Source organism: Zonotrichia albicollis, chromosome 18, assembly GCF_047830755.1.
Source record: "Zonotrichia albicollis isolate bZonAlb1 chromosome 18, bZonAlb1.hap1, whole genome shotgun sequence".
Taxonomy (NCBI): domain Eukaryota; kingdom Metazoa; phylum Chordata; class Aves; order Passeriformes; family Passerellidae; genus Zonotrichia; species Zonotrichia albicollis.
The window spans coordinates 1,485,575-1,497,599 of NC_133836.1; the positions used below are offsets into that span (position 1 = coordinate 1,485,575).

General features: G+C 44.6%; 1 protein-coding gene across 1 annotated transcript in view; it reads right to left on the bottom strand.

The window, feature by feature from the left end:
* Nucleotides 1-12,025, bottom strand: part of LOC102068110 (transmembrane protein 132B) — a 212,072-nt gene that overhangs the window by 150,364 nt on the left and 49,683 nt on the right. The window contains exon 2 of the mRNA XM_074554626.1: nt 1,490-2,369. Coding sequence (XP_074410727.1) covers nt 1,490-2,369 — 880 coding nt within the window. The remainder of the gene's footprint in view (nt 1-1,489; nt 2,370-12,025) is intronic.

The following is a 12,025-nucleotide window of genomic DNA, read 5'->3' on the forward strand; positions in this document are numbered from 1 at the left end:
GTCACGAGGTAAATGCTATTTTAGAAATTCCAGTGGAAAGAAAACATCCTCGTCTTAGGCTGGCTCTAATACCTTGGGAATTTTATCTGTGGTGTGGGGAAGAGAACAAAACCCTGCGAATTAAGAGCTGATGTTAAATCCTTGCAGAGCCTTAGGCAAATTCCATAATCTCTCTGCTATGGCACCGAGGATCAATACACGCCTGCTGAAACCCGACTGCTCCGCCAGGCCGGTCCGTCCACTGCCGGTGGATGCTGGCCAAATCCATGTTTGACAAATTAAAAACACTAAATCCACAAAGAGCACCAATAAGTTGTGTTTAAAGGAAGCCCCTTCCTGATCCAAACCTTTTCAAGTTTGGTTAAACCCCATTATATTTGTCACACTTTCCCCCCCGTTAGCAGCGCTGTGCTGTGAATCATTTGTCCCTATTCAGGCAGCAATCTCCACGTTTATTAATATGCATGTGCTATTTCACAAATGCTGAATGACTTGAAAGTGCTGCATAAGGTTTGCTGTCTGTTTTCTCAACATCTGTCCCCAAAGTGCATTTCTGTCACGTTCTGCTCCCGTCCTTCTTGGATCAAAAGTTGGAAGTAAGGCACGAATCTACTCTGAGGTTTCCCTTTCCTGAGAGTCCCACATCCTTACAGCAGATGACACTTTCCAATTACCTTTTGGCCCTTTTGTTCCCCCAGTCTGGCTCACATTTCTCTCTGAATTTGGTCCCTGTGCAGCTCTGAGCCCAGAGTCTGACAGCTAAGGACAGAGCAAATACGCAGCACTAACCCTCGGGGTGTTTGAAATGCCTGAGTTCTCCTATTACAGGCAGATTCACAGGGAAAGGTCAACAGAGAGTCCCCAAACTTAAAACAAAAATGGGCTATGAAACTAGCAGTCAAAAGCTTGAAGAAGGAGAAAGGGCTGATGTTACAGGAAAACTGAAGCAAACTTGCAAAGTTTAGCCCCAAATTCTGGCTCTGCCAAAGGATTCCTACACAGGCTGAGCTCATTTCCTCAGCTCTCAGCTCCCCTCTGTACAATGCAGCAAGAGTTCTCACCACGTTTGACCTGTGCAGGATGTAGCCCGTGCATTTTGGAAAGATGACGATGATAAAGTTGATAAAAACAGAGGAAACTTCACCAAAGAAACAGAAAACCCTCCTGCAAACTCTTTAGCAAAACACATTGCAGCAGTTACCCTGCCTGAGTTACAGAGGAAGAATTTAATAGGCAGAATTATGACTAGAAGAAAACAGAATTAAAAAATAATCAAACAAACATTCATAGCCCATACTTTAAAATCAATGCCCATGGTCCAAAAAGTGTCATAATTCACACAGATAATTCCAGACTATCTATAGTTTTCACCTATTGAAGAGGAAATGCAGAAGTTCTCTCAAGAAACAGTAAATATAACCAAATGTTTACACCCAGCATTGATTTGCCCCTATTTGTTTTGCATACAACACTTAAAAAATTCTCTTACCTTAATACAAACTGGTCTGCTAGCGAGTAATCAGCCAGGAAAACATGGAAGGTCACAATGTCCCCCTCTCTGACTGGGCTGAGTGGCAAGTGAATAAGGATATTTTCATCCACCCTCAGAGAAGACTGCTTTAATTTGTCCTGATTTGGGTAAACAACGATGCTACCAATCCTCTCCATGGCTGACAAAGCTTGGTGCTCATTCTCTTCACCTGCATGGATATTGTTTTCCCATTTTGCATCCTCTGGAGAACATTCCCCATCCACTGCATAAATCTTATAGAAGAGCTCCACAGTAATCCCTTCCAGGGAGGCTGTTTCCTCTGAAAGCAGGGGTGGAGGGGAGCTGAACCAGCTGGGGGACAATTCCAGCTCCACCACGCATAATCCCAGGTGGCCTGTCAATCTGCAGCTGGCCACCACTTCTCTGGACTCCAGGAAAGCAAACATCTTCACACAAGGCAGCATCTCCTCGGAGTCGTAGTCATCCCAGTCCTTCCCTGCTATATAGAACAGGGTCTGTATTTTGGGTTTGTTGGAATAGATTGAGCTGTTGATTATGTGGGATTTTAATTTCCAATTAAAAGTGAATTTGTTTGTGAAACCAAAAGATGCAGAAGTCAGCATGAGGTCCAAGGGAACGGGTTGTTCAACAGAAAAGGGTCCGTACGTGGCGTTTAGGACAGGTGGCTGTTTGGCTTTGTATATAAAGAATGAATCCACCCTGGACTGCAAACTGGAGTTCCTCATGATATCCTGGTTGGCTTCCTTGAGGAAGAAGAAAGTATCAGCATTGGAGATGTGGGGGTTTGCAGGGAGATAGGTTGGCAGGTTGGAGAATCTCTGGATGCTGTCCATGATCCCTCCTCGGCTCTCCACCACTGCAGCCAAAGAGAAAGGAAACAGAAAAAACTCAGATATTTGCTTAGCATGGCCTCAGCTTCTGACAAAAGCAATGGATTGCAGGAGATCAGTCCTGCTGGCCACAGCTCCAGAGCAATCTGACACAGGTACCATGGACAACACTTGTGTTCACAGCTCAGGCTGGAACAGTGCACCAGCTGCACAGCTCCCTTCCCACCTTCCCCAGCCCGTTATCTGCTTAAAGCCATTCATCAAAAAATCAAACACTGGTACCACCAGGAGAGGACTGACTGCCCAGACCCCAAACTAACTTCCCAAACTTTTTACTGGCAGTCTATTTTGTTTTTTCCTTTTATCATCAGCTCAAACTTTCAGCTTCTCCTCGCCCATGTTTCAATGTGCCAAAGGAACTGACATATTGAATATTAGTAGCAGTAAAACAGAACAGTGTAAGCAGTAAAAACGGAACATTTCCTTTAATCTACTGTCACTAACACACAAAGCAATGGGGGTTGAACATCTGCATCACTCCCAATCCATTCTGCCAGGTCAGCAGCTTGGAGATTAGTGAGAACCTGATGAAAGCTTCATGTTCTTGAAGCCAAAATTTTCACGATAAAATATATGGGGTTTGATTGAGATCTCAGTGGGATGAATTTACAGGCAAGAGTGAACTTGAGAGAAGGAGAAATCCTTTACACTCAGAAGGATCTCAGACACTTAGAAAGATTTTTGGGTTTAATTCCTGAGGAGAATAAAACACATTTGGAAACCACAGAAATTTCTCTACAACACAATGGTCAATCCTCCAGCCAGCACTGAGCAATTTTTCCCAGGAAAGAAAAGATTCCAGAGGGAGGGAGGGATCAAACAGACATCTTGGGTTTGGGCTGGTCTCTAATTAACAGTGAGATATATTCAGTGTGGGCTCTGATCCTACCAGAAACAGGGGCTCTTTCAAACTAACAATTGGTACCCAACAAAAAGCCAGTGAATCCGAGCTCCTGGGACTGCTCAGAGGAAACAAACAGAAACCAAGGAATTCAAATGCAGCAGTTCCATAACGCTCAGAGATAACAAAGGCACAGTGACAGAGCCTGAGGTCAAAGCTCTCATTGTCCCTCTGGAGCTGAGTGGTGATTTCACTGTTTGTCAGGGCTGCCCAGAGCAGATACACAGCACACAAACAATTACACCTGCTCAAGCCAGATGACTCAGATTCCTGCAGCCACGACTTAGCAGAGATAAAAGCTCTAATATTTAAGCAATTTTTTTCAGGTTGTGTATTTTTAAAGCCTACATTTATCAAAGACAGATTCTAGGGCAAATCCCATCCATTTGACTTTGCTCCACTCTTGTTCTCAGTTGAAATTCTGGTCATTTGTTTTTGATAGTCTGATATTATCTACACTTGTTTAAATGCCTCTCATTTCACCACAGTACTTTTGCCTTTACTTTTGCTGTATATTTACTTGTGTCAAGGAGGTTTTTTCAGCCATTGAAATATTTTTTGTGGGAATGAGTAAACACAAAAAAATATACAAAAAGCAGACAAAAAAAAATTCTCAGCAGGAAACACTCTACCAGCAATCTCCTCTCTCAGCACTGCACCTGGAGATCAGGTCAGGGCTTCCTCTCAGCTGCACAGGCAAATGGAAACGTGCCCTGCCTTGCTCTCATCACCAACATCAGCCCAGCTCTGGAACTCACCAGCACAGCCCATGGTGAAATGCTGAAACCCAGACAACGAGAAACTGGCAGTGGCATCACACATGGGACAGACAATTTTCTAGTTGGGAAAATTGACCTTGGTCCTTCCCTGTCACATCTTCCCTCCCCACGTGGATGATGGGCAGAAAGGCACCAAGGGATACTTGAGCAGCCCCATTTCTGCTCTGTGGTTTATTTACAGGGCACTTTGACACCTTCTGCCATTGTGCAACTTCCCACCTCAGGAGCAGAAAGTGAACTTTGGTCCTGGGAAAGCCAAGACAGAATAAAAGGAAGAATATTTTTTCTGTGCTATAAATTCAAATGCAGACAAGCCCCTTTCTGGATTAATTGTAAATAAATTGAACTACATTTGAAAGCAATACTTTTGAGAAGTCGCATTTAACATAAAAACTTTACAGCCATGCAGATAAGCAGCCAAGCAGATAAGCAAGGAGCCAGAGCAGCAAGAGTGCCCTCTGATTCCTGGAGCAGGAGCTAAATCTCTTCCCAAGGCACACCAGCCTGCAGAGGAGATTTAAACACTGAGGCAGTTACAAACCAGGAACAAGACAAGGCTTAAATGCATTTGTGTTTACATTACAGGACTCCCACACAGGCTTTATGCAGATATTTTATCTCTCTCGAGCAGTGATTTACAGGAAGTTTAAAAGGGATGTTTTTCCCTTTCCTCCATTTCATTACAGTGGCAACTTCTCAGTGCCTCAGCTCAGAACTGGTGTGAGGACTGGGATATCATCCTGCTGTAACTCAGGCAAAATGAGATACAAATTTTGTCTGAAGGCTTATATGGGAAGCCATAAACATCAGTAGACAGGGCTGGGCTTTGTCCTAGAACCAGCCTGCAACAAAATATGATATCTGAATTTAGCAGCATTTTATGATGCTGTAGGAAGATCTAAAAAGAAATACTTCATACGATGGCAGGCCAGCACCCCACCTTTTTAATTCAGCACATCAGCACCAAGCATCAATCTCCTCAGAGCAACAAACACAAACCAGACACATCTGGAGCTTTCTGGTGTGCAATAATGCCATGAAAAAATCACCTGCTCCTTTAATAAGCACTCCAGCAAGATCAAAGAGGGCAGAACATTAGAGCAGAACGTGGCTTAGTTCTAATTAGGTACCAAAAGGGAGCAAGAGCTGAGGAAAAGTAAATGGAGACCAAATGAGCTTCCCCAGAGCTTTCTCAGACAGAACAGTCTCTGGGCACTGGGGGTGCTGAGGGGAGATGTGTGCAGATAACACACTGGGGGATGTGAATTGAGATATTTAGTTGGAATTTTGGAAAAACTTTTCCCTTTAACAGATTCTCTGCAGGCGCTTTGCCAAGACACTCACTCGGATTGAGGAGCTACTGACCCCTAGAGCAACAGGTCAGCTTTTAAAGCATCAGCACTGCAATTTTATGTTAAAATCCTTCCCTCCAGAGTTGGGCAATATCCTCACAGCCCAGCTCACGCTGCCAGCTCAGAGTACAGGAAAGAAAACTCCCTGTGATGTTTCTGAGGCACAGAGGGAGGAAAGCAGCAGGCAATGCAGTGCTGAGCATCACAGATGCCCCTTCCTGGTCCTTGCCCTGCCCAGCTCAGGCCTCAAACAAAGCTCCTGTTCTGCTCCCTTGAGCATTTTTTATCTAATCATAAAATTATCCACCATTCTTGGTTTTAATCTCCCTTGACCCTGGACTGGCACCACAAAAAGCAGCACAGGACTAAAAGAGGAGCAAAGCCACGGCTGCAGGACAGACTGTGCAGCAAAAATCTGCCACTCATGGAACTCAAGATTTCATTCAATCTTTATTGAACTTCTTAGATTTCATACTTTTTAATAAGAAATAAAACAAGTATCCTGCTGGAAGATAGTGGTGGCAGGTCAGTGTTAGCAACAATGCATCTATTTAACATGTAGTAAGAGGAAAGTCTTTTAAAACCATCGTTTTGTAGCTAAAAAGGAAAATAGCTCCTGATGGAACATAAATCCAAATTTCACATCTAAATATTCTCTCTGCTTTAGCAAACTATTTAACAGGAGCCAAGTCTTCCATAAGCCATCAGTAATTCTGAAGCTGAAGGTGCAAGGAACAACAACTGTTTAAAATTGCAACTCTTTCAATATCCTTTTTCTCTGAAAACAAACAAGAAGCCAACCCTGCACCTGTGGAAAAACTGTGAAAATGTTAAAATTCATCTTTCCTGCAGCATCATCAGAACTGTAGAGCGAGCTCATACAGACACTCCTCTTTGTAAAAGAGGAATCATTTCAAGTAGTGTGGTGCCAGTAAGTGCTGTGATGTTATCCATGACTCACAGAGGCAATCAATGGCTTGTCTGTACAGGAGAAAAATCACCAGCCCCTCCCACCAGCCCTCCCTGAAACCCCATAAAATCAAACTACACATGTACATTATTCCACTATAAAAATGGCTCTGTTCATAATAATGATTTTGTTCTGGAATTGCAAGCATTGGCCTTGAATGAAAACACACTGTACCCCAGAATAGGGTGTGTACATGAGGAAAGCTAATCTGGAACTCACAAATTACAGGAGAATATTTCATTTTGGACCAGCGGCGTGGGTCAGTTTCTCTCCTATTGCCAGGGATGCTGCCAAGAGAGTTTGCCCAAGGTGGTTTGGCCACAGCGGGGAAGGAAAACTCTGACTGGTGGGGCTGGCAGGAGGGCAGGAGGAGGATGATTGCAGTGTGCAAGCCTACTACGGGTTTACTCACCCTGTGAGTGCTGCGAGTGGGCTGGGGCTGGGCTGTGTGAGGATCTGGGGGTGAACTCCCCCTGTGCTCTCCCTGACTCACTCAGAACGCGCTCAAGTGGCCAGGAAAGGAGGAAGGCACTGTTTACTTCCTCCTCTCACAGCCCATCCTGTGACTCATCTCCTCAGCCTTACATTCATGAGGAAAAGGAGGAGAACCCTCCACAGTGCCCTGAGGGGTAAAATTCCATCACCCAACTGAAGCGGGAAAAATTCCATCGCCTTCCATTCACAAACAAGGCTCAGTCCTTGACTGCTGACTTTGCTATCCAGTGAACCCCACTGCACAGGAAAAGAGCCATAATGACAATTAGTGTTTCCAGCTGGAACAGAGCAATTTGAAAATACAAATGAAACTGCAAGGAAGAGTTAAGAACTGCTCCCAGTACATTTTTAACATTAAAGTCAGACAAAAAGCTGTCAAGATATAAAAAATAATAGTCTGAGAAAATGTGATAAAATCCCTTAAAGCTTTTCTTACTCTCTCTTCTTCTTATCCTAATTTGATGTAAGGATAGAACTTGATGGAGGACTTGCAACCAATTCACAGTCCTTCCATTCAATCTTGATTACACATTTGTGGAGACAGAGATTTGCTTTGCAAAACACTGCTGGACCAGCAGCTTGTTTGGAAAGACAAGAGAAAAGACTCAATTAAAAAAAAAAATCAACTTAATCCAAACATCTAAAACTGAAGAGAGGTTAATTAACTTTTGTTGGCTTGGGACAATGTCTCACATCCTTATCTCCAAATGTGTGAGTCAAACTTCTGCTGCCCAAAATTTTAGAGGCTTTTATTGCTCCCTCTGAACCTTGTACAGTGGGGTTTAACTAAGGCACCTGGGTTTATGGGCTGGAGTAATAGAGAAACCACATGCCTATGTTTACCCAGCAAAAAAGCTTCCAAAAAAGCTTTAAAGCACACCTCTGGCCTCATAAATCTTTTGTCTACTAAAATACATTTTTAAGTGCAAAATTAAACCATGCTTATGAATGAAACCCCTGATCAGGCCACACATTCAGCCATAAATTGTGTTACTATGTTCCAAACAAGGCAAGTGCTTCAGAACACAATAACAGATTAAGTTGGATGGTGAAGTTTCTGAAAAAACTCTATTTTCTAGAGTTTTGAGCTTGCCTGCATTTTGCACAGTCACCCATACTGAAAGACATATGTGCAGCAAGGCCACCTACAGATAGTAATAAAACCGTGCTGTCTGAAAGGCTGCCTATAAATCTTATTAAAGTAATCCCTTCCCTGAACCCAGATTATTACATTCACCTTTATGGTAGAATAAAAATTAATTTTCTCAGCTATAATAAGTGTATGATAAGAAGGCATCACTTGGGACTAAATAAAGATTATAATTAACTCCAACTGAATAAATCTAAATTTAGCTTGGACTAGCAATTTGCTTTCATGCATTTTCCTCTCCGACTGAGTGAATAGCTACAGAAGGATTAGCATCCCATGCCACTTCCAGCACTGCTGTCACAGAAAGGACTGGGACAGAGTGTAATCCAATACCCAAAAGGCCTGAGGATTAATTCAGGGTTCTCTATCAGCAAAAGTTTGGAAAGCTGGAGAACAACAAAAAGGCTTAAAATTGCCATTAGGCTGCCAAGGAAAACGTGAAGTGTTGGACTCCAGAGGGAATATTGCTGCCCAAATCAGGCTTGGGCAACGCAGGAGCTCTGCTGAGAGCACATTTAGGGGAGGCACTGGCTGGGATTGCTGGATCTTGCTCTCTCCTGCAGGCACCTGCCTCTGGGTGCCCTAAGCTGGCACAGCCACTCTCCATTTCCCTTCCCTCAACTGCATCACCCCTCAGGTTACCCCAAAGCAGCTGCAAAACAAGAGGCCACAACATTAAACAAGGACAGTCAAGAAAACAAAATAGGGTGAGGCAAACGCATCAGACAAATAAGCAAAGTTCCCCTGACTTTTTACTTAACTGAAAATAAAACCCCTTAGAGCAGCAGATCAGAGATTCATCCTTTTCCAAGGAAACAAGGCTCCACTTATAAAGGGTTGAGGAGCTGCCTGTTAAGGCACTACCTCGTTATTTGTGTTGTCTGGGCAGATGATTGTTCCCAGTGCTATTAGTGGGAAGGAGGAGGTCCAGCTTGTTCATCAGAGCAGAGCCTGCATTTATCCCCTGTGTTTATGCCCAGCAGGGCACACGTGCAGCCCCAGCACTGAGGCTCCTGTGCCACCTCCCTGCAGAACAGAATTTCTGTCTCCAGATCAGCACAGCCCAGGCCTCAGGAGCAGGCACCAAAGAGCTGCTCTGGCTGCCCACGCTCAGAGCAGGGAGGGTGCTGAAAAAGGAGCCCCAAATGAGTTTCCTCATTTATTGTGGCTGCTGCAATGGCTCAGGTTGCTCTGCTGGGCTGATCACTGGCCTAAGTTGCCATTTTAGTTTCCATCAGGGCTGTTAATACAGTGGTTAAAAGTCACAGGCTGCTCTTGGCAAGTTTCTCTGCATCTCTTATACAACAGCAACAGGGAGATTGTCCTGCCACTTACAATTGGAGGCATTAGTACAGTGGCTAAAGGTCACAAATTCATCAGCTGAAAGACCTGAAGGACAGAGCTACTAGTGCAAGTTAACCTGAAGTTTAAAAGCACCTGATTAACCATGCAGGGTGTTTGTTCTGGTTACCTGGAGAGGAGAAACAGCTGCTAATGCAGCTGCCAGCACTGACAAGCCCTGTGCATCCCCCCTGGCACATGATAAATAAGGTTTGTCACGGCCACTGGAGGTTCTCATTGCTAAAAAGAAGGTTAGGAGAGGGCTTCCTACCATTATCCAAAGAAAAACTCATTTTGCCTCAGAGATATTTCATAAACAACAGAAAATGAATACATGTATGGGAGTGTGTGGATATATTCTCCAAATAACAGAGAGGCTTCACAAGGCAAACACATTCACTAAAGGTACCAGGTGATTGCAAAAGTAAATCTTTTAAATATGTGCTCGAAACCATTAGCTAAGTGTGAAATATTTGTATTCTGTGTCAAAACACCTACAAGTCACACAAAGCCAAGAGACTGACAGGAGAAAGGGCAGGATTTATGTGAGCTGGGGTCTATCTGTCATGGAGATAGCAAAGCTGGGAGAGAGTCCTTTTATTAAAATCACTCTCTGCCTGCAGATATTGATCTCAGCAGCCACAGTTGGACAGCAAAGTGAGTCCCCATTTCTCACAAAGTTCCTCCCTGGCACAGCAGGAAAGGATTGGGGTGGATGCCCTCACCCCCAAAGGATGGGCAGGGAGCAAGGGGTGCTGGTACAAACAGCACCCCACAACACCATGACACTGCTGCCTTCCAGGAACCACAAAGCTCCTCTCAACAACTCTTCCCAAATTTCCAGGAAGCCTATTTTTCTCCCCAAATCACTAAGGCAGGTTGCCATAACTCCAGACTGAGTTCAGCATTAAATCCAAGCAACACAGTGCTGAATGCATGTCTTGCATTCCCATTTTAAGGAGCAATTTTGTCATTTCAAAGGGATCCTTCCCTAAATCTACTCCAGCATTTTCCATTTTCCCTGTCGGCAATAATTTCTCCCCTGGTTTGGGCTGCTCCCTCAGCCTCTGGAGGACACAGATTTTTGGCTGTGCTTCTCTTTACAAACCCCAGCTTGTGACTGTAGTCAGTGGCCTTGAGTGTTACACCTAAATCCAAAATGAAGGAAAGGAATGAGAAGTTCTACATTCTACAGATCTCCTACATCCCTGCACCCACAGGTCACACAGGTGTTTCATTTTAGGGCACTTGTGATTCTCCCCATGTAAGCATCTCTCTTGGAGATATTGGAAAATTCCTTGCGTGAGCTGACAATTACAGGATATTAAAATTTGTCCAGAGGCGCTGTCAGAAAGCAGGCAGGTTGGTCCAAAGCCTTTCTCCAGAACAATGGGCTTTCACTGGATTCCCCACCCTGTTGATTCAAAGCTCTTGGAGGCAATGAGCTCCGAGCTGATGGGCACAGGGAGCTGTGTGAAACCACAAAAGCAGCTTACAATAAACCCCCTGTAAAGTTATTAACAGCAGAGATCTGTCCTGAATGCAGAGAAAATCCTCTGTCTCACAGCCCACATCCCACTGGGGCTGCAATCCCAGGAGGAGCCTGTGCCCTGCTGGGCACCACGATGAAACAGCACAGAGGCACCCAGAGCCAAACCCAGAGCCAAACCCAGCTGGGGCAGCAGCTCCAAGCTCACAGCCTGGGCACTGGCAACAATTCCCCTCTGCCTCCCCATTCCTGCTGCATCACTGCCTACCCACGCTGGTCTGGGGCACTGTTAGCAGGGTAAATTCCTGCTTCAGCCTTTGCACTGTTCGGGGCTGTGGAAAGAAGGCATCCTTCCCTTAGGTGAAGCCCAGAGGTGCAGCTGCCTCCAGCAGGATCTGTGTCCCCATCTGCAATCACACACAGAGATCATCCCAAGCTGTGCAGCCTGCCTGCAGCAGGGAGATTTCCCACTGGGAAATTGAACACAAATACAAAAGTTCCAGGACACAGACCTGTGAGGGCATGCAGCCTTTTAGCCGCTTTAAATAAAAGCTCCACAGCTTTACAGATTCCCCACTATTAGTTCAGAGATGTCTGGACCTTTTTTCTCTGAACTCCGGCTTCAGCCTGCACTTAGCATTGCTCTCACCAGTAACCAACATTATGCTAAGCAGACTCCAGAGCAGTCTGTGCTCCCTGGCTGCCCCAGGAGCAAGCACACAGGCCAAGTTCTGCAGCTCAGACATCACTGAGTTATCAATTCACGTCTGCCTCTCGAGGAACAGCACATGAAAACACGAATCCTTCCTTTCTAATGACAGCCTTTTTCTTTTCCCCTGCCCAAAATACCCAGAACGAAAGTTTCTATTTTGTCTCAGATTTCTTTACTTAATTCAACGTTTTATTTTTGGAATGACAACAGCCTCAAGCAACTCCATTAATTTGTTACAGAGTGGGAGAGCTTTGCATGCCAAGTGTGATTGCTGACCTGCTCCCCTGCTCCCTTGCTTCTTGAAACAGCCCTGCTCGAGCACATCCCAGAACCAGAACAAAGCATAATTTCTCATGCTTGAATGCATTATTTTACTTTATGAATACACATTTGACATATTTTACAAATTTACGGCAGCTGCTGTCAGAAAGGA